General features: G+C 42.4%; 1 protein-coding gene across 1 annotated transcript in view; it reads right to left on the reverse strand.

Moving 5' to 3' along the window:
• Nucleotides 1–23,831, reverse strand: part of WWP2 (WW domain containing E3 ubiquitin protein ligase 2) — a 156,106-nt gene that overhangs the window by 42,898 nt on the left and 89,377 nt on the right. The window contains exon 7 of the mRNA XM_045988596.1: nucleotides 13,485–13,612. Within this exon, the coding sequence (XP_045844552.1) occupies nucleotides 13,485–13,612 (128 nt within the window). The remainder of the gene's footprint in view (nucleotides 1–13,484; nucleotides 13,613–23,831) is intronic.

Here is a 23,831-nt window from a genome sequence, read left to right on the forward strand (position 1 = left end):
CTGGCAATGGCAAAAAGTTTCATAAAACAAAACTTCGGAAATGACAGCAAGTCAGTAATGGCCTGCCCCTGTTCTCCACCCCCACACCCCACCCCCAAGAAGTGGGAGATGGATCTGAAATAAATACATCTAACGTTACCTCTTTTGTATACCTGTATTACATTTTTCTAAAGTATTCTGATTACACGTATTACAATAAAAGAGGAGCAGGAAGGAGGGTAATAGGGAGGTGTTTGGTGCTAAATGAAGCAAGGCCAAGGCCACATCTGCAGGGTTACATTTCTTTGAACTTGCCATTTGTCTGCCAGGCACAAATAGCACCTTCCTTCAAAAAGCTCTCTATACTCTAAGAAGCAAAAAACTTCCAACTATGTGCTTGTTCTTTTAAAGTCTCATGCTCAAAGCATGGAACAAAGATTAATACTATAGATGAAAAAGATGAGCACCAAAGATGAGGGACTTGTCTTCCAAATAACGACAGACAAAGAGAAAGAGAGTCAAATAAGCCTGTTCTGAGTCTCCTTATTTCTCCACTTCTTTATCTCTTTTATGATCATTCATGTTCACAAGGACCCCAAGACAGTGCAATAGCTTCTTATTCAAAAAGGGATCCAACAAGGTTTTCGAAGAATTCTTTGAAAATGGCTAAGCCATCTGCAGAGGATTTCTACCTATGTGACTGCATATGTGCACATTTATACTAGAATTCTGTGGGAAAACCCCTTAGATGTGATTTAGCCTCATCTTCCTAATTCAGAAATTCTTTTTGCAGTTTCAAATGTAACAAATGTACTATCTACACTCTTCTCAAACACTTCTGACAAGGAATTTGCTACCATCCCATCACTGAGCAGATGTCCTGCCTGCAAGTTTTTTCTTATGTGAAGCAGAATTTTACTGGCTGGTCCTAGGGAGGTGGGACTTAGAGTGGGGCCCCACCCCCTCACCCCTCCAGCCCCCACCCAATACAGTGTAAGTACGTGGCCACACTGTTTCTCATTCACCTTCTCTTTTCTGGTAAGAAGGCCTGCTCTTTCTCTAATGTTACTAGGCCCTTCCCTTCTTATCACCAGGCTGCTCTCTTTTGGTATCTTCTCCTACTGCCTCTTTTCAATAATGACAGCAGGAACTGAACATAATATATCAGACACCACCAGACCAGCAGAGTCAGATTTCCAATCTAAGTGGTAGTAGTTAACGTGTACACAACACCAGTGTATGCCAGGCAAAGTGTAAAGCATTTTGCATTACCTCCTGTAAGCCTCACACATAACCCCACACATGAGGTACAATGAATATCCCATTTTACATTTGTGGAAACTAAGGCTCAAAGAGGTCAAATAAACTGCTGAGGTTGAGAGGCACCTAATTCTCACCCCTACTGGCTGCCTCCAGAGGGTGAACTCCTCACTAACAATGCTCTCCTTCTCCTTCCATTATCCTTTAAAGCAACCCAAGACGGTAACAACTGAAGCCAAGACAGGATCCTACTGGCTTACCTGAGACTGGGGGCCAGCTGGAACCAAAATTTCTTCACACAATGTGATGCACCTGCTCTTCAGAAATGCAAAAGAGCCTAGGGACGACCTGTGATCCATTCATTTGCTTTCTCCCCAGTGTATAAAACACTGTCTGGCACATCAACTAAATTAGTTGTTTAATAAGTGACGCCATCTTATGCAATTGGTGTATCCCCCACACAGATGAGACTTCGTACTTCTATTCCTATTCTAGCTCAGCTGAGTTGGTGAGACACAACAGATGGCAACTCTCTTCAGGCAAATCTATAAATTTTATTCAACTCCAATACAAAAATCATCATGACATTTTTGAGAACCAAATAAGCTCATTCTAAAAGTTACAAGAAGGGGCGCCTGGGTGGCTCAGTGGGTTAAAGCCTCTGCCTTCAGCTCAGGTCATGATCTCAGGGTCCTGGGATCGAGCCCCGCATCGGGCTCTCTGCCCCGCAGGGAGCCTGCTTCCTCCTCTCTCTCTCTGCCTGCCTCTCTGCCTAGTTGTGATTTCTCTCTATCAAATAAATAAAATATTTTAAAAGTTACAAGAAAAACTAGGGGTGCCTGGATGGCTCAGGAGGTTAAGCCTCTGACTGGTAATTTCAGGTCAGGTCATGATCTCCAAGTGGTGGGACAGAGCCCTGCGTCGTCAGGCTGTGTGCTAAGCGCAGAATCTGCTTGTCCTTCTCCCTCCCCCTCTACCCCTCTCCCTGCTCATACTCATTCTCGCTTTCTCTCCTTAAAATACGTAAAATGTTTAGGAAAAAAATTATTTAAAAAAAAACCAAAAACAGAAGAAAAGCCATGAAAATTCTGAAGAAGAGTGCTGTGTGAATATGTGTGGGAGGGAGAAGAGTTCTCTAAAGTAGTAACACATCATAAAGCTGTAACAATTAAAAGAATGTGGTGTTAACAGGAGAATAAGCAGATGCTGATGAAATAAACAGGAAGTTCAGAAACAGAATTAAACACACATAGGAATTTAGTATATGACAAAGGCGGCATTTTAAATCACTGTAGCAAAGAGATCATTCAGTGGACAGCGCTGGTCAACTGGGTAGTACACTGAGGAAAAGATGAGTTAAGCCCTACCTTATCCAGGACATGAAAATAAATTCCAGATGAATCAAAAATTTTGACATAAGAAATGAAGCTAAAAAGAAACTAAAGAAAACACAGGAGAATATTTTTATCTCAAAGTGGACAAGACTTTTTGAAGTATCACCCAAAATCTAGAAGACATAAAAGATGAATGAATTCAACTATATTAAAGGGTTTTTTTTAAATGGCAAAAAAAAAAAAAAAAAAAAAAAAAAAATCACAAACAAAATCAAAAATCAAAGAAAAACAACAAACCGGGAAAAATTATTGCCAACTCATACTATGGACTAATGGCTAATTCCTTTGATATGAAAAGTAGCTCTAAAAATCAGTAAGAAAAAGACCTAAAATATGCACAGGCACTTCAGAGTAAAAGAAATACAAATTACCCCTGTGGCACCTGGGTGGCTCAGTGGGTTAAGCCTTTGCCTTCAGCTCAGGTCATGATCTCAGGGTCCTGGGATCGAGCCCCACATCAGGCTCTCTGCTCAGCGGGGAGCCTGCTTCCTCCTCTCTCTCTGCCTGCCTCTCTGCTTACTCATGATCTCTCTCTGTCAAATAAATAAATCTTTAAAAAAAAAAAAATTACCCCTAAACGTACTAAAAGATGCTCAATCTCAATTATGAGAGATGCAATCTAAGGGGCGCCTGGATGGCTTAGGCAGTTAAGCGGATATCCGACTCTTGATTTCAGCTTGGGTCATGATCTCAGGGCTGTGAGATGGAGCCCCGCATCAGTCTCTGCCTGGGTGTGGAGCCTGCTTAAGATTCTCTCCCTCTCGGGGCACCTGGGTGGCTCAGCGGGTTAAAGCCTCTGCATTCGGCTCAGGTCATGATCCCAGGGTCCTGGGATCAAGCCCCGCATCGGGCTCTCTGCTTGGCTGGGAGCCTGCTTCCTCCTCTCTCTCTCTCTGCCTGCCTCTCTGCCTACTTGTAATCTCTATCTGTCAAAAAAAAAATAAATCTTTAAAAAAAAAAAAAAAAAGATTCTCTCCCTCTCTCTCTGCCCCATCCCCTCTTTAAAAAAATTAATCTGGTAAATTAAAAAAAAACAAACAAACACTGGTAAGAGTATAAGAAAAACTGGCATTTTCACATACTGTTGGCAGGAGTAGAAATTATTAGAACCTCTGTGGAGAACAGTTGGCAATATGGAAAATTTAATGCAGTAAGAGGGGGTGCCTGGGTGGCTCAGTTGGTTAAGTGTCTGCCAGGGTTCTGGGATCAAGTCCCATCTGGGGCTCCCTGCTCAGCGGGGAGCCTCTTCTCCCTTTGCCTGCTGCTCCCCCCGCTTGTACTCTCCCTCTCTCTCTCTGACAAATAAATAAAATCTTTAAAAAAAATAATAAAACTTAAAAAATAAGACAGATGCAGTAAGAGGGACGTGGGGGGAATGTGGGGTGGGGGTGTAGAACAGAGGCGGTGGGGCTATAGATGAAATTAAAATAGCCATGAACCAGTAATATTTAGAGCTGGGTTTATTGTAATATTCTTTTTGCTGTTATGTATTCAATGTTGGTGACACAAAGGGAGTTGCCTACTTCCATCAGGAGGCACATCACAGCTGGCTGCCACCCTTTTGCAATGTCAGCACCCACTGATGATTATTGCCTAAATCCATAAATTGGTTGGGGATTGCAAAACAGCCATATTCTAATCCTACCATGCCTATAGGAGAAACTTTCCCCTGTTGATTATTTGGCTACCTTGAGGTTCAGCTTGCAAAGAAAAGGCAGGAGAAATGCTTGGGTCTTTCTTTTTATTTACCAATTTTCAGAATAATGAATTGATTTCCTTCCATCCTCCAAAAATGAAAAATGAGATTTTGTTTTGTGTAAAAATCATCATAAGCTCTTGGATTTAAACTTATTTAAAATATTTCAATCCATTGCAATTATTATTATTTTTGATACTAAAATTGTCCCCGTATCTGGTTGGGGTTAGTAATGTGGCAAAAGGGAGTAAAGTGGCAAAGTTCTTCAAGTTTGATTCAAAAATCTATGCAAAAATTTCTAAGATAATTATTAAGTGGGAAAGGGCAGAACAGCATATATATTGGCTAGCGTGTGTGTGTATGTGTGTGCTTTCAAATAAATGTGCATATGCCTGTATAGTCAAAGAGTATCTCTGAAAGAATCATAAGAAACACAACAGTGACTGCCTCTGGGGAGGAAACTGGGGGGGAGAGGACCGGAACAGGAAGGAGACTTTCTTTACACTGTCTGAGTTCTTATACTTTTAAAATTCTCAAGATGAGGGTGCCTGGGTGGCTTAGTCCGTTAAGTGTCAGGTTGTGATCCCAGAGTTCTGGGGTCAAGCCCCGCATCAGGCTCCCCACTCTTTGGGAAGCCTGCTTCTCCCTCTCCCTCTGCCTGCTGCTCTGCCTGCTTGTACTCTCTATCAAATCAATAAATCTTTTAAAAATAAAAATAAATAAAATTCTCATAATGTACATGTATTACCTATTGAAAAGAATTACAATGAAATTATTGACATGAAAAGAACAAAAGCAGAGCCCCATTTTCCACGGCATGCCAGTGGTAAAGACCCTCCAATCAACGCTATTTGGATCAGGCCACACTTGCAGATATAAATCTAGTTCGAAGGGTTCCCACCAGGACTGCATCCATTCACAGACCTAACCCAGAGCCCTTGATTCACCACAGGCACTCATCTGTTTTGGAGCTCTGTGCTACACTTTGATTTGGAAACAGAGTGTGAGAGCCGGATATCCTTGCACTGACAAACTTTCTGTGTCGTGCTTGTATTCTTCTATGCTCAAAAAGTTTTTGAGTGTTGGGGCGCCTGGGTGGCTCAGTTGGTTAAGCGACTGCCTTCAACTCGGGTCATGATCCTGGAGTCCCGGGATCAAGTCCCACATCGGGATCCCAGCTCCATGGGGAGTCTGCTTCTCCCTCTGACCTTCTCCTAGATCATACTCTCTCTTACTGTCTCTCTCTCAAATAAATAAATAAAATATTTTGTAAAAAAAGTTTATGAGTGTGTCTTAGAGCATGAGAGCTTGAAAGAAACTCAGCGGTAAATGCAGCCCATCATGGCCTCTGACTCTGCAGACGATTAAGTTACTGGTTACACCAGTAAGCCAAGGACAGAGCACCATAATCAGGCCATGACAGGGCTTCAAGTAGAGAAAAAAACTGGACTGACAAAGACAAGGAGTTACAATTTAGTCATGATTTAGAGAACTGCTGTATTTTACATGTTTTCTATTAATCCTAATCGTGTGATATATACAACGTAGCTCCCCTCGAAGACTGCATGCACCCTTCTTGAAAACAAGAGCAAATCTGCTCCCTTTGTTTTTCACTACTTCCACTCTCTGTCTCCTGTGTTCTTGTCTACACCTCATTTTCACTTGAGCCCACTCCCTGGAGCCCTCTTCATTACTTAAGCCAGACTGATCTTCTCTGTGGATCCCAAAATACCTGTGCTCTTGACTACTCAACACACAGCCCCTGTGACATCTGCTGTGTTGATACTTAGCTGACAGTGTCTTGAGCTTCTTTTTTTAAACAGACTAGAGGGCAGAGACTTATTTTATAATTTTTTTTAAAGATTTTATTCACTGGGGCTCCTGGGTGGCTCAGTGGGTTAAGCCGCTGCCTTCGGCTCAGGTCATGATCTCAGGGTCTTGGGATCAAGCCCAGCATCTGGCTCTTTGCTCAGCGGGAAGCCTGCTTCTCTCTCTCTCTCTCTGCCTGCCTCTCTGCCTACTTGTGCTCTCTCTCTGTCAAATAAATCAATAAAATCTTAAAAAAAAAGATTTTATTGATTTATTTGACAGAGAGAGAGCACAAGCAGGGGGAGCAGGAGAGGGAGAATCAGGCTGCCCACTGAGCAGGGAGCCCAATGCAGGGCTTGATCCTAAGACTCTGGGATCAGGATCTGAACCAAAGGCAAATGCCCAACTGGCCGAGCCACCCACATGCCCCCTTATTTTATAACTCTTTACACCACCTATGCTCCTTAGCAAAATGTCATTCGACAGATATTTGTTCAAGAAATACTTGTTTAGGGGCACCTGGGTGGCTCAGTGAGTTAAAGCCTCTGCCTTCAGCTCAGGTCATGATCCCAGGGTCCTGCTTCCCTTCCCCCTCTCTCTCTCTACCTGCCTCTCTGCCTACTTGTGATCTCTGCCTGTCAAATAAATAAATAAAATCTTCAAAAAAAAAATACTTGTTTAATAAACCTAATAATCTAGTGAAAGAAGTCTGAAATAAAACCATCTGACATTTGTGTAACACTATCAATCACAAAGCAGTTTCTTTTCATTTTTATTTTGGAATAACTTTATAGACTTACAGAAAAGCTGCAAAGACACCACAAAGAGCAATATTAGGGGAAAGTGAGCACATATGTTGAAGCTGAAAAGTAGACATCAGTACATTACTATCAACCCAGCTTCAGACTTTATTTGGATTCACCAGCTCTACCACTCATGTCCTTTTTCTGTTCCAAGATCCAATCCAGAAACCTACAACCCCTTTAGCAAACTTGTTTTCATTAGCTCATTTACCTGCTTAAGAGCTCTGCAAGGAAGATACTATTCCCATTCTTTTTTTTTTTTTAAGATTTTATTTATTTGACAGAGAGAGATCACAAGTAGGCAGAGAGGCAGTCAGAGAGAGAGGAGGAAGCAGGCTCTCCACTGAGCAGAGAGCCTGATGTGGGGCTCGATCCCAGGACCCTGAGATCATGACCTGAGCCGAAGACAGAGGCTTAACCCACTGAGCCACCCAGGTACCCCTACTATTCTCATTCTATTTAAGACAAAACTGAAGCTCAGAGGTTCCATCCAGACAGGAGCCATGCAGTTGGCAAATAGCAAAACCAGTACTCAAATCCAGAACACCACAAAGTAAAAGCAATGGTGGAGGGAGGGGAGAAGAAACGAAGATGGCTTTGATGGCTTTCCCCTATGGGAAGAAAAGTTGGGTATCAAGATGCCACAGTAAATGGGGTAAGTAGGTAAAATGGTAGTTGAACGGCCTCTGGTTTCTGCAACAAGGAATATTTCACAAGCTTCCCTCTGTGACGCTGGTTAAACATCCTAACTTTATGAATCAGATATTCAGTCAGGACTGAGACATACCCTAGTCGCAGTTAGCCAAGAAAAGATCAGGATTTGTAAATTCTTGTTCTTAATCCTGGACACACCGCCAGCTCACTGTATGTTCCAAGATCTTCAGGTGTGTGTAGCATAGTGCAGGCTCTTGGTATACACACAGGCCTTTTTAGCCCCCACGCTCAGGCATGGCAAAGGCTACTGCCAACAGTGGAAACTTTTTAAACTGAAGATCAACTCATAACGTATGATTCACAGCAAAGCAGTCACTATCGCTCATCCATGAAACACAAGCACTGGATTCCACGGCAACTAGCTGCTCAGTTCTTCACAAGAGCAACCAAAACCAGAAAAATCTTTCATTATTAGCATGACATAGGGTGAGGCTTATATATAAAGAAAAACAACCAAATTAGATGGGGGGAAAAAAAGAAGAAAAATTAGCTGGAAAGCAAGAAGAGAGACTTGAAAACCGTACAAAGCCATACCATGGGAAAGTTCAGTCCTTCCTTGACCAAAATACAGATTTGCCCAACTTCGAAGTATATCCCATCACACTTCTAAGAACTCAAAGACTGAAATTTGTTTTGAAAATGTGTAATACCAAAAAATATCAGGAATAGCCCTTCAAAACATTAGAAAACACACTATCACATGTCAAGAATCAAAATCACATGGGAATAGCCCCAAATTGGAAACAAATAAATGGAATGAGTCCAGAAATAAATTCTCACTGCATATTAAGAACATGATAAGTGATAAACACCAGGTAAAACCACCAGCGAGGGAAAAAAAGTTGTTTCTGGAATAATAGGACCACAATATAAAGAAAAATTAATTCAGATCCAGACTTCATTATATTTAATATGTATACAGACATATCACTATACATTCCATCAGGATAAGTTATTTTGTAACCATGAAAAAAAAATTCAAACAGATATAGTATTTATCCTAGCCACAGACAAGAAAGAATTTTTTCTACTACTGAAGCAAAAAGTAAAACTATAAACACTTTTTTAAAAATGCTCAGGCATAATTATTTTTAAATTTTTATTCCTCGTTACTACAAAAGCCACAGAAAATGAGATAAAATGTAAAACAGTAATATAGGAAGGAAACTTAAAATCACAAATTTAACAAATAAAACTTATACCTAAGTACTTTGTATATATTAAGATAGCCATTATATTAAAAAAAAAACAGAAAATAAGTGTTGGCAAGGATATGAAAAAACTGGAACACTCATTCACTGCTAGAGGAAATGTAAAACGGTGCAGCTGCTGTGGAAAATAGTTTGGGGGTTCCTCAAAAAGTTACACAAAATTACCAGACATTTACCCCACCAACTCTACTCCTAGGTTTATAGCCAAAAGAACTGAAAAATGTACACCCATATTCACAACAGCATTATTTGATATTATTCAAAATAGCCAAAAGGTGAGCACCATCCATTGGGTCCACCAACAGATGAATGGATAAATAAAATGTGGTATACACATGCAATGGAACATTATTCAGCCTTAAAAAGGAATGAAACGTGCTACAATGTGGATAAATCTTGAAAACATGCGAAGAGAAATAGGCCAGAGACAAAATACAAACTATTCCACTTATAAGACGTACCGGAATAAGCAAAATCATAGATTAAATTATTAGCCACTGGTTATCTTTTAAGTCCCCCCCCCCCCCAGTAATCTCTATGCACAGCATGGAGCTCGAACTCACGACCCCAAGATCAAGAGTCTCTTGCCCTACTGACCAAGCCAGCCAGAAGCCAAGAATAAGCAAACAAGACAAATAAGACAGGAGACTAGAGGTTACCAAGGGTGGGCGCTGGAGGGCAGATAGAGAGGAGAAAGTTATTGTTCAAGGGATACAGAGTTTCAGTTTGAGAAGATGAGAAAGGTCTGCATGTGCATAGCGGTGGTGACCCTTACACAACACTGACAATATACTTAATGCTACTACATTACACACTTCAAATGGTGTGATGTCTATGTATATTTTGCCACAATTTAAAAAAAAAAACAACTTACATATAAATCTTTCAGAATATATAAATCTCTCAATCTCCAAACAAACAAAAATCAAATGCTATGGAAAAAAAAATCACAAAAGAGGAAAGAAACAGTCGAGCAAGCAACTAATAACTGGAAACGTGCAATTAGGTTCAACAATGAAGTGGCACCTAACAGCTGTTAGCAAAATAAGCCAGTATTTACACAGTTTCAGGAAAAAATAAACTTCATATACCACCTAACAGAAATTTCATCCTACTGTGATTGCTTCAATCCCTTTGGAAGGCAAGCTGGTAATAACATATTTGATCTCATTTTTAAAAATTCATGTCCTTTGACTCAAACTACGCAAGAAGAAACAAAGATGTGTGCAAAGACATTTGCAATCGGATTTTGTTTTATAATAGGGAAATGCGTATGAATTGAATGGTTAAATGAATTCTGACATATTAACTGTGAAACAGTAGGAGGTCACTAAAAAAGCAAACAAGACAACACAGACGTAGAACTGTGTGTAAAAAACAATGGGATTTAAAAAACCCTCATATCCATGCTACATAATTAAAATTATATGAAAAGCTAACTTTGACAGTCTCAGGCACTCTACATGTTTTATATACTTTATTCCATCTAACAACTTTATGAGATATATACTCTTGTCCTCATTTTATCAATGAGGAAACTAAGACCCAGTGAGTCACTGGGCGTTACACACATACTGTACATGGTGTGTGCGGGGGGAGCGGCGCCTCCAGAATCTGACCGCGACCTGTGTGACTCCAGGCTTTATGTGCATGGAAATCACATTTAAGAGAGGAATAAGAGATGTAATTTTCTTGGATAAAGTTTTCAATAAAAAGTTAGAAAGTAAATCATGACACACAGGTCTCAATGAAGTGCTATACTGTTCATCTACTTGGCTGCACCACTTCTAAAACTTTGTAATGTTACATTTATACAGACAGGCTGCCATTCACTTTCGTTTTACAAAAAAGGATACTTTACAGTTGTGACAACATGAAAAAACCACCTGGAACTCAGCTCTGTTTTTGCCCTAAATGTCTTTTTCATGCATAACTGCAGAGCATAGCCAAGAAGGCTTGCTAAATAAATCTTGTATGTCTGTGGAAATATTTCCTGGAGGCACAGCTACTACCACCATTTTGGAACTGGTCCTCACAGTTCTAAGAGCAACATATTAAAAGATGAAGATGTCCTCATTCATAGCCTCAAAAGCCTTTCTTGTCTCGTGCTGCCGGAAAAGGAGGGTTTGTCTGTTCCCCAAAGGAAAGGTAAGATCTTTCTGTACCCCTTGGATGGACATTAAAAAGCCTACAAAGCCCAGGCTGGCTGGAAGCAAAGGTGAACCGTCATCGCAGCAGAAAGCAGAGAGACGAGATAGAGGCCAAGGCCTTAGTATTTTAACAGGCAGAAATCCCCAAAATGCAACGATCACAGATGGGTTCTGGGAACAGTCTGGGCACTCAGATACACCCCTATAAAACATTCCCAGTGCAGTTTGGGGTTAGAGACATTTGGCTTTCTGAAGACATGGCTGGCACCTGCCTTGTCTGCTGAAACATAGCGTTCCTGGAGATAAGGACAATACGCAAAGGTACCTAAAAATAAACGTAGGAGAAACACAGATCTGTTCCAGTACCCAATAGGAGTGACTCAAAGACCATCGCCATATAAAGTCAATTTACCAATAGTTTTTATAAGAAAAGCAGAGATGGTTGAAGGAAACCAGTTTCAAGTAATGTAGGCCCCTAAAAAACAAAGGCCTGTGGTAGCCTGGCCACAGCCTCCGGAAACAAGTGGTTCCAAAAATCCAGTTCCCCTCCCCATTTGTAAATGCTGGCCCTCCTCTACGAAGGACTTATTTTTCTTTCCATTTTTTTTTTTTTAAAGATTTTTATTTATTTATTTGAGAAAAGTGAGCTAGAGAGCATGAATGTGGGTAGGGAGAAGGAAAAGCAGACTCGTCTGCTGATTAGGGAACCTGACATGGGGCTTGATCCCAGGACTGTGGGATCATGACCTGAGCCAAAGGCAAATGTTTAACCCACTGAGCCACCCAGGCACCCCATGACTTATTTTCCGAAGAGAAGCACGTTTACTGGTGCTAATGGAGCTGTATACAGTTTTCTATATCACAGTCCATAGCTGCCACCTCACCATCCCCCTCCCCCAGACTGGAAGCCAGGGCCCCCCATCGTCGCTACGACTGGATGTCCCAGCCCATGAATATGGCAGTCAGCATAGGAGCACCAGGTGCGCTGAGATGGCAGCTACTTGTACTCCTCATCCCCAGCTCACCCTCGTCCTCAAGGCTTAGGGGGAACGAGCTAACTCAATTCCTTCAGGTAGGTTTCCCAACTCCAGGGAGAATGTCCACTCACCACACATGCATGGAGGCCAGAAGGACAGGCCCCTCCACCCTGCAGTCCAGCCAGGTAATGGTATAGCAAAGCACCATGAACTATCGGAGGGGCTCTGCAGCCCTCATACGGTGCTGTCTGGTGACTGAAAGCCACTAGAAAGCAGTCCTAGTTGAACTCTGACTCAGTAAGTCGGCTCACAAGGGGCAGCAACAAGTCCGATCTACTAGTCTGTGAAGAAGATATGCTTCTCCAATCTCCCCTCCCTCACGCCACACCTCAGTTATCACAAGCACCCACAAAACTCATTCCATGTCACGTACTGATTTAAACATCTGAGGGGGGACCTGGGTGGCTAAGTTGGTTGAACATCTACCTTCAGCTCAGGTCATGATCTCAGGGTCCTGGGATCAAGCCCCACCCACATGGGCTCCCTGCTCAGCAGTGAGCCTGCTGCTCCCTCTCCTGCTCCCCCTGCTTGTGCTCTCTCTTTCTCTCTCTGTCAAATAAATAAAAAAACAGAACAACAACAACAAAAATAGATCTACTCTTAAAAAAAAATTTTTTTTTAAAATCTGCACCTCCCTCATCTACAGTTTACTGAAATAAACATCCAAATCCTTTCCCAAACGCTTCAAATTAAGACAAATTACCAAACGACTGGCAGTCACTAAAGATTTGACAATCTTCAAGACATTGAGAAAAACAAACTCTTTTTTTGCTTTTTAATTTGACACTGTCCTGAGGAGACAGAAGGAAAGCATGACAAAAACTGATTTGTTTTGAAATAGGTCCTTCCCTTCCCACTTACAGAGAAGTAGAATCAAGGGCACAAACTTCTCTGTGGATATGGAAGGGCTACCCATTCTTAAATGGTACGAATACTTTCACTGGAACAACCACGGAATGCGCCCCCCACATTCACCCCTTGTGGCACTCTGGCTTTGCCCCTAGTCAGCATCCCAGTGGGTCCAACAGCGCTGCCATCTTCTCAAACCCAGCCCTGAGTGACAATACTTAGTCTTTTTCTCCCTAGTCTGATCATTCCCTTAAATTAAGGAAATTTAAAAAGTGTCATATTTAAATAAGGTTACCCCCTACCCCCACTACTGATCAGAAATGAATTTAAAAATCAACACTTTTTATTTTTGTGCGAAGGAATATTTTAGAAGAGTGCAGTCATATGGAGAATATTCTCGGCTGAAAAGAATATGCCAGAGACAAAAGACGATGGGCCAGTGGGAAGGCTGATGGATTTTAGTATTGGAGTCTTCTCTAGCCCACCCTACATTCTGACGCAGCAGGTAGAGTCCCGACTCCATGTGAGCAAGGTTAGAAGCCACTGCTTTCGTCCAGGCTGGAATTTTGTGTTGTCACTCACCTGTGCCATTGGCCAAGCCATTGTGGGTTGGGTTCTTGACGGGCTGACGGTGCCGGTTGCTAGTACCGGGGCTTTGCTCACCAGTTGCTGGGGCTGTTCTAGCTGAGCCACCTGAATGTCTGTGTGTCCTGGAAATTCAAAGTATAAAGCAGACAGATATAAGTCACTGTGAAAAAGAAAGAAGTACGTCCCATCTAAGTCATCGTATCACCTCTCTCACTATTTATTGGAAATAAGACTTAATAGCCCCTGTAGTCTTTGACTCAACAGAAGCTGGCTCCGAACAGAGAGACTCAGGTAAGCTTCTCTCTTGGTCATAGCCCAGAAGGCAACATTGGATAAACTTTTCCATTTGAAGTAAATAAATCCAGAGTGAATTGCCCCCACAACTGAAGTAACTGGCAAAATATCCTATGACCATCACATTATTTTTATTGGGCTCAAATGTAATAAATAAACACGAATCACTGGACAGGCTACAGATGACATAATTCTCCCATTAGGTAAAAAGTGCCCAAAACTTATCTAAATATATTTTCTCTATAGCTAGAAACATACAACCCTCGGGAAAAAGAAGTCAAGGGGCACTAGACAACTCCAGCCCATGCATATGTTGACATGTTTTATCTAGGAAAGATGACTCAATGGTCCATTCCAAATAAATGAGGAACAAAACATAAAGGGATCTACATCACTGAAGATGGCGGAATCCGGGAGCAGAGAGTCTGACAACTTCAGAGAACACGAGGCAATGGGCAGTCTGTATTCTCCCAGTCCTGTTGTCGCCTGACTTTGTTCACTCAGTGAAAATGTCTAAGCCTCCCCGCCCTTCAGTCCAGGGGTTTTGTCAAAGGAGATTATTCTTCTGCCTAGTCCTTATCTATTAATTTTCAAGTGAGAGTATTTAAAAGTGAGAGTATTTCAGTATTATCTAATAAAGAAAAGACCACTCATGTCTAGGCAAAGAAACAGAGGTCCACATACCCCAAATCCCCCAAAACACACAGCCCCTTGGAGAGAAGTCCCACACCATGTACACGGGCTGTGAGAATATTTTCAGCAACAAAAGGAACAGCAGTAGCTACAGGAGTGTGTACTATGCACTGGGCCAGAACATTCCATCACAGGTATCCCTGGTGCTTATCCCTGGTGCGCTGTGTGCTTTATTTATTTTATCTCATCTAGCATGGAAACCCTAGAAGGAGTTTACGATTGTTATGCCTATTTTACAGGTAAGAAAGAAGATAAAGAAAGTAAGCAATGGAGCAAGCCTCAAGTCCAGGCAGCCTAAGATCAAGAGCTCCTGTTCTTTGGTTGGAGACTGGGAGTGGGCAGCCTGGCCTTGAACTGAATCCCTCCCAGGCTATTCTTTCACTGCTCACTGGGCAGATGGTGAGATGTAGAGCCCAAAGGGAAAGGTGCCCTGCTGGGCTGGAAGGCTCCATATCCACAGAACACCTCTGCTGGTGAGACTCTCATTCAGTGTATTGGGACAAGTCCACAACACAACAAACTTGGAGGTTTCTAGGGGCGTGAGAAGTGCCCCCACCAACCACCTTCTCCAGCACAAGAAACGGACTTTTTCCAACATGATGGGCATAAGCCAAAATATTACTAGTGATTATCTTTGACTGTTGTTACTATGAATTTCCTAGGTTTTTCCTTTTGTGCTTTTCTAGAGTTTTCTAATTTTCTTCATTGAAATTATACACTTTTGCGGCGCCTGGGTATGTCAGTGGGTTAGAGCCCTGCCTTCGGCTCAGGTCATGATCTCAGGGTCCTGGGATCAAGCCCCACATTGGGCTCTCTGCTCAACAGGGAGCCTGCTTCCCTTCCTCTCTCTCTGCCTGCCTCTCTGCCTACTTGTGATCTCTGTCTGGCAAATAAATAAAATCTTTAAAAAAGAAAGAAAGAAAGAAATTATACACTTTTGAGTAAGGAAAAAACCACAATTTTTTAAGGAGGAAAAAGTTTTTTCTTGGATCAAAATGGAAGGAAGGAAGGAAGGAAGGAAGGAAAGAAGAAACCTAGCAAACCGTGCAGTTTTTCATAGCTAAAGACTGCAAGGCCGTTATAAATGGATAAAGAAGGCACAACTGAGCTATGGAAATAAAGATTTAATTTGGACTCTTTTTTTCCATCTTATTTTTCCCTAAGCTAATTTCATAAATTAAAAGCTGTCAACCACACCTCAATCAAAAAAAAAATTTCAAAGTCCCCACTTCATGGGAAGAAATGTTAGTATTGAGCATTTTCCCACAACTCCTCATCGAAAGTAGAAGGAGTACAGATTCATTCCAAAGGGAGAGAGTCTTCGGCCACTGGTGAATGCATGTGTATGTGTTAAGTGCAGAGAGCTTGACAGAGATAAAATTGGTTAATAAACGGTTTATTTCAGCCAAGAAAACCCTTAAAAGGACAAAAAAAAAAAAAAAGCCTCTTTGATTTGGTACGCACAGCCCACAGTAGAGGGCTGTACCACTCAAGAAGCAGCAGGCTGTGTGGGCAGCACAGGAAAGGCGACATCAGTCCCGTCACACGCACAGGCTCCGAGGAGCCCGTGATCACTTCCAGTCTGCAGCTGCTTGTCCCTCTGCAGAGCAGCTGGACATGACAACAGGGTGGGCCCCATTAAGTCTCCTGGCTCCTCCCTCCCTTCCCCGAAAGGGCATGTGGTCAGAGTTGAGAGCGAACACTCTCAGAAATGTTTCACCACTAATGATAGCAGCTCGCCCTGAATGATGGGCTGCAGCAGGGCTGGGATTAGCCTGTAACCAGGGGCAGCTGGGACCACTTGGCAGGAATTGCTGCCTCCCTGGCCGCAGCCCACTGCCACCTCCGCCCTCCCCCCAACACACACACACACACACACATACACACACACACACCCCCCACCCATTCCCCAGATTCTTCCCTTGCCCTCAATCTGGAGTTTCCACTTTTTTTCACCTTGAATTACCTTTAACACAAGACTCTCAGAAGGAAGAAAGGCCTCCACAGTTGAGGAAAACCTCTTCAACAGTTGAGGAAAAATCTCTTCAGCAGTTTCCTCTCTTGGAGGACTCGCTCAGCCCTTACAAGATGGGATTGTGTCGTGATTAAAAGCTGGCTCAAATGCTGAAACCACACACCATAAGCCAAAATAGTATCAGGACAAAAGTGAGACGATGGGGTGGAGATGAGCTGGGCTCCACCACAAGCAGCCTGGCTTGGGCTCTGCCAGTGACTTCAACTTTGGCCTGATCCCGCCACCATTTTGAGGGTGGAGAAGTCAGCAGGGGTGGGAGGGAGCAGAGGGCATGGGAGAGGGTGGTATGCAACCCCTGAGACAGAAGATAGAACAGCACAACTCCGCAACTGGTTTCAACTTACCTAGTTACAGAGCTTCAGCTCTCTGTCTCTCTCTCTCTCTTTTTTTAAGATTTTATTTATTTATTTGAGAGAAAGAGAATGAGATAGAGCTAGCATGAAGAGAGGGGGAAGGTCAGAGGGAGAAGCAGACCCCCTGCTGAGCAGGGATCCTGGTGTGGGACTCGATCCTGACTCTCCAGGATCATGACCTGAGCCTAAGGCAGTTGCTCAACCAACTGAGCCACCCAGGCACCCAGATTCAGCTGTCTCAACAGCATGCCCTTCTCGGGATTCTGGTGTGTCCTTACCTAAGGTCCTCTCTCAGGACCTGAGGCCTCCCTAAAAAATCGAGTCAAGGCCAGGGCCCTGGAATTCTCTCTCCACATTCCCAGAAGCAGATCTGCTGCACGTGAAGTCCCCCAGATGGGGCTCTGGGCTGTCCCTTGGCATTCAAGCTTTGCCATTCACAGAGCTGGCCTCAGTCCTCAGCTGTACCCTGAGAGCCATAGCCCTGGTTGCTTTGGGACATCTTGCATGAAAGTGGCTTCATGGAAGCCACTGAATAGCATTCATTTATGTTCTGAGCACTAAGCCCTGGTCTAGGGCAACTAGGGCAACTAGACCCAACAAAACAGAAAGGGTCCCTGGTGCTCCAGGTTGGTGAACACATGGAGATGTGGGTAGAGCGGTGTGCCTGGAGAGAGCGTGGAAGCTCCCCATCTTTCCTCATACCTCGCCCAATGTGTGTCTTCCATCAGGGTGTTGATTCATATTCTTTATCATCTCCTTTAGTAAACTGGTAAACATTTAAGACAAAAACAGAAAGAGTCCCTGATCTCAAAAAGTTTACATCTTAGTGGAAATGCACCAATCTGTAATTTTGCATCACACTCTACAATACTGACATGTGAGAGCCACTGGGCCAGTGAGTGACACCAGCTGACAACTTGGCACTGTCACTCCAGTACAGCTTTGTTGACCATCGTCACATATACAATAATTTTTTTTTTAAGATTTTATTTATTTATTTGACACAGAGGGAGAATGAGCAGAAACAGAGGGAGCAGCAGGCAGAGGGAGAGAGAGAAGCAGGCCACCCATTGAGCAGGGAGCCCAATGTGGGACTCAATCCAGGACCCTGGGTTCTTAACCTGAGCTGAAGTCAAGCACTTAACTGGCTGAGCCACCCAGGAGCCCCACATACCCAATAATTTATGTGGAGTAGTTGAACAAAACTTTGTTTCTTTGGTTTAAAAAGAGGCTTGCCTTAGCATTGGAAACATATGTGAAAAGAAGAGGAACAATTCAAAAAAGCAATGGTTCACAAGTCAGAACACAAAACTTTTTGCAAAATTAACAGTGGATTTCAAAATTTGGTGGTGGCTCAGAATTTGAGATTAGTCTATCATATCCTTCATAGTGAATCTGATTTTTTTTTTTTAAGACTTGATTTATTTATTTGACAGACAGAGATCACAAGTAGGCAGAGAGGCAGGCAGAGAGAGATAGAGAGGAGGAAGCAGGCCCCCTGCTAAGCAAAGAGCCCAATGTGGGGCTTGATCCCAGGACCCTGGAATCATGACCCAAGCCGAAGACAGAGGCTTTAAACGCACTGAGCCACCCAGGCGCCCTAGGAAATTGATTTTTAAACATAGTTGGTAGATTCATCAAAATTCAAAATTCCTGCTCTTCCGAAGACATTGTCAAGAAAACAAAAAGACAATCTAGAGACCGGGAAAAAATATTTGAAACTATCTGATAAAGGACTTAAATCCAGAATATTTAAGGAACTCTCAAAACTCAATTAACAAACCAATATAAAAAATAATCAAAAGATTTTAACAGGGGCGCCTGGGTGGCTGAGTGGATTAAGCCGCTGCCTTCAGCTCAGGTCATGATCTCAGGGTCCTGGGATCGAGCCCTGCATCGGGCTCTCTGCTCCGCAGGGAGCCTGCTTCCTCCTCTCTCTCTGCCTGCCTCTCTGCCTACTTGTGATCTCTCTCTCTGTCAGATAAATAAATAAAATCTTAAAAAAAAAAAAAAAGATTTTAACAAACATTTCACCAGAGACAATCTAGAAATGGCAAATAAGCACAGGAAAGTTGTTCAACATCATTAGTCATTAGGGAAATATGAATTAAAATCACAATGAGACACCATTACATGCCTATTAGAATGGACACAATAAAAACAGACAAACAAAAGAACTGACAGTAGCAAGTGCTGAGGAACATGGACACAAAGCAACTGAAAGTCTCAAACACTGCTGGAGGGAATGGGATGTGGTACAGCCACTTTAGATTACAGTTTGGAGGAAAAAGAAAAGAAAAAGAAAGCCATTGGCAGTTTCTCATAAAGTTAAATATGCACTTAGCATACAAACCAGCAATCCCACTCCTAGGTATTTACCCAAAAGAAAGGGGAAAATATGTTTCCATAGCCTTTAGGCAAATTTTTTAGTGACTTTATTCATAATTTCCAAAATGGTTAACAACCCAAAGTCCTTCAGACTGTGGTACATCCATACAAGGGACTAGTACATAGCAAATAAAAGCAAACAAACTACTAATACATGTAACAACATAGATTCACATCAAACACACTACAGGAACCAGAAGACAGACTCAAAAGGCTACAGTGTTTCATTCATTTTTATAATATTTAGGACAAAGCAAGGCAAACAGTATGGAAAGAAAACAGACTGGTGTTGGCCAGTGGCTGGAAGTAGGAGAGGATGACTACAAAGAGGCACAAGGGGATTTTTCAGGAAGATAAAGCTATCTATATCTTGAATACAGTAATGGCTACCGGACTTACGCTTCTTCTTTTTTTTTTTTTTTAAGATTTTATTTATTTATTTGACAGGCAGAGATTACAAGTAGGCAGAAAGGCAGGCTGAGAGAGAGAGAGGAGGAAGCAGGCTCCCTGCTGAGCAGAGAGCCCGACGCGGGGCTCAATCCCAGGACCCTGGGATCATGACCTGAGCCGAAGCCAGAGGCTTTAATCCACTGAGCCACCCAGGCGCCCCCGGACTTATGCTTCTGTCAAAACCCACAGAACTATACACAGCAAAGGATGAATTTTACTGTATATAAAGTACACCTCAGTAAACCTAACTTAGTAATTTTTAAACATCAATTTATATATTTCAGCCACTGCAAAAACAGTCCATCACATGAGAAAAAAATAAAAGTCAGCAAAAGTTTTAAAAGACAGGTAACTCACTGTGTGAGGATATGCTCAAAAAAAAAAACAAAAAACAAAAAACACACACACACACAGAAAGCAAGAATCTCAGGAAGAATATACTTTAGGTGATATTCAAGACTCTCCAAACACTCTGTATTACTAAATGTGAAGAGTCTTCAAAGCTCAGGAACACATTTCTCTGAAATACTGAGAATTCCTGGTTGACTGGACACAGGGTCCTGAGCGTAATTTTCTACGTTGGCAAAAGAGGACTAGGGTACAAAAGGGAGGTTCTGTGACCTCAGATTCAGGCCCATTAGTATTTGACCTCAGCATATACAAAGTTTCAGAGTATAACAACTAACAGTGAGTTTTCCCCCATTTACAAAGTCAAATCAATAACAATGCAAAAGTTAAAAATCACCTAATAACCTTCAAACTCTTCTCACATTCCAATCCAGGGAACTGATATTTGCCTGGATGACTGGACCCAAGAGGGTGGCTGCCCGGCCCCTCCTCCAGGGCCTCTTAACTGGGCATTGTCTTTTAATAGCAGCATGGAAACAAAACTGAGTGAGGCTGGGCCAGTTTCCAGTAAGACAGAACCAGCAGAAAAAACAGGCACTTAAAATAGAAGCAATGAAAAAAAAAAAGGAATTGGCGATGGGAAAAGAAATGGTTTCCACCATTCAGAGATGCATCGTCAATCAAACCTGCTCCCACCTACACGTTCTTCAATCATTCCACTCCATTCAAATGTGGATTCAGGGCAAACTAAATAAATAAATAAACAAACAAACGAACAAATAAAAATAAGGAAGGGATGAAAAAGGAGAGGTGAAAAGGAAAGGCGCAATTAAGAGTTAAAATGGGACCATTCTCGTCATTCCTAGGGTAATTTACGGCTCCATTCCACACCCTACCTCTAGGCTGCCAGCCTCAGAAATGACAGGAAAGGTAAAAATAAAACTGCTGCCAAGTCCATTCAACGTTTTGGAAAGACAAATGATTTACTTGTGCCCAACCTGGAGTACACAGCAATCGTCTCAACAGTGGCAGCTTTAAGAGACTAAAGGATTTATCTTACCCGAGAACATACGATACATTCCAATTCCTCTAACCTAATTCCATGTTGTAGGTCGAGAATAACAGAAAAGAATACTCCAAAACCCTCCCCAAGCTGAACGGGAGCTGAAGTTCAGGGGAAGTATTCACTCATTCTACCCAGCTTGCTGCAGCAGTCAATGACTGATCAATGTCCCTTGGCCTCAGATGCCACGAGGACATAGGCAGCTCAAGCGGCGAGCGTTGTGGGCCACTCGCCTCCACTGACAGGCAGGAGGAACCTGCACAGGGTCCGCCGCACCTCGTACAGGTAAGCCAGAAGGGCGTCTCCACCTTGTCCTAATCAAGTCATCTCGTTTGAGTGTCCCTTGTGCTACAACCTCAGACCAAAAAGGACGACATGGGGACCTGAGGTACTGGGATCAAACAGTGCATTCTGCTGTTATTTCTAAGTGTTCTGACCCAGCAAATCACAAAGGCAGAAATCCAGTGGAAGTGAGGTAAGCTCCAAAAAGAGTATGTTCCTTGGACGTTTCTCAGAACATCCCTCTAAACTGTTCCTGAGAATATAATTCAGGGTCTTTGTATATCTACTCACCTGACAGATCTTCTCTGGGCGCCCAAACCAAATCTTGGTCTAAATGAGCCTCATCTCCGAAGCTACAATAAGTTCCCTTACACTCTCTCACAAAGCATTCTAATTATCCTTTTATGGCAAACAGAAGTATTACAAATACTTCTATTTGTAATTATGTATTTGTTTGTGTGTTTATTTGTTCAATGTCTATCTCCACGAATGTCCATGAGGGCAAGCACCGTATCTCTTTTGTGTACCTTTGCATAACCAGCACCCAGCATGTGCCTGGTCCCACAAGAAGGCATGTAAAAATATTTGCTGAATGAATAAAAGAAGCAGGCTGTCAAGTTCAAAAGTACTCTTGGGCCTGTAATCTCTAGTACTGCCTATGTTCTTTGTAGCCCAGTCACTCATCACGTCATCTCCCACCATCCCTTTAGACAATGGAATCCAGCCAGGGGATAGAATCCAGGACCTAGGAGGTAACTGAGAAGTATCAGAGCTACTGCCTTCCAGAAAGACCAGCTCTAAACATCATGTAAAAACATTCTCTAATATCATGTCTAGAAATAAAAATCATTTCACTAGACTCATTTCACGCCCAAACGCATATACTAAAATTACGAGACAATCTCTAAATCCAACAAGTTTTATTTGGCATGGGTTTTTATTTGTTCTAGTTATAATTTTCAAGCATATTCTAACAGGTAAAGAGTAGGCGAGTGACCAAACATGAGAATTTAAAGAGACACCTTCTATGGTAGGCAGAATTTCTAAAATGGCCCCTCCTCCCAGATACTCCACCCTAATGTCTAAAACCAGTGAATGTGACAAAATATCACACCCTTCATTATGTTATGTTATGTGGCACCAGTGAACTTAAGAAAGGGTGCTCATACAAGCAGGCCTGATCTTATTATATAATATAAAAACAGTATGCTTTCTCTAGCAGATGTCAGAAGTGGAGAGCAGAAAAGAAAATCAGAGAGATTCACTGAAAGCTCAAGGGAGTGGGGGGGCACCTATATGAGAAGGAATGCAGGTGGCTTTCCAGACCTAAGTGAAGCCCCAGTTAACAGCCAGTAAGGAAACAAGGACCTCAGTCCTACACCCGAAAGTAACTGAAGTCTACCAACCACTGGAATGAGCTTGAAGCAAAGTCTTCATTAGGCTTTCCAGATTGGAAGGCAGCAGCCCAGCCAGCCACACTGTGCTGCTACAGAATTATCAGCTTAAAAAAAGTTAGCACTTTAAGGCCTAAGTTTGTGGTGACTTATTACACAGCGATAGAAAACTGATACAACCTTTCAATACAAATAAATGTCAATTTCCACAGAAGACAATACTAACTTTCAAATATGAGGCTAGGTAATAGCCTTGGCCAAATTCTTACAGATCACCCTATCTCACTCCGATTTCAGAACTCCTTATGCAGGCGTGGTACAGCTCCATGCAATCAGGGCTCATCTCACAGCAATAGCATTTCTGTGATATGATGTCCTTTTATGAGACAAGCGTCAAAGACTCAACATTCACTTGGAATTTCAACTATATATAAGTAAGGCATTACTGTTCTTAACGGGTAACATTCTCCTATGGTACAGTTCAGCTACAGGGACTTTATACATTCTTTTCCCAAAAAAGACATATTTATGTATCAACTTATGTCTGATTCCAATGTCAACCTTAAAAGTTGCAAAGATTTGAAAAGATTAGTCCATGCAAACGGTTCAGTATGGAAATACCAGTCATGAAGAAAAAAACAGATGAAACAGGAGAGAGTGAGCAGGCAGTGGGAACCCACCATGCTCTTGGCGGTTAGGCTATGCCCTGGAAAGCACAAGGCAGTCCTGATAAAAAGTCTCCCCTACACCCTGGGCCCCTGAAATCATCACTTCTCAGGAGAAGTGGCGCCAAGGAATGTAAACTGGTAGCAAGACCCACCCCGAAGTTTTGGCAAATACAGAGCAAGAACACAAGACTCTTTCAACTCAACAAATATTTATTGAGCTGCTGCTACGTGCAGCAAGGCACTATTCTAGGCTCTGCTAAGGACAGAAAGATGAATAATGCACAGATGCCTTTAACACAGTATTTGGCTGAGAGTTTGGTACCACTCCCCCTGCACCTTCTCCCCCTCCAAAAAGAAGTGGATGGAAGAAGTC

The sequence above is a fragment of the Meles meles genome, chromosome 19 (assembly GCF_922984935.1).
Source record: "Meles meles chromosome 19, mMelMel3.1 paternal haplotype, whole genome shotgun sequence".
NCBI lineage: Eukaryota > Metazoa > Chordata > Mammalia > Carnivora > Mustelidae > Meles > Meles meles.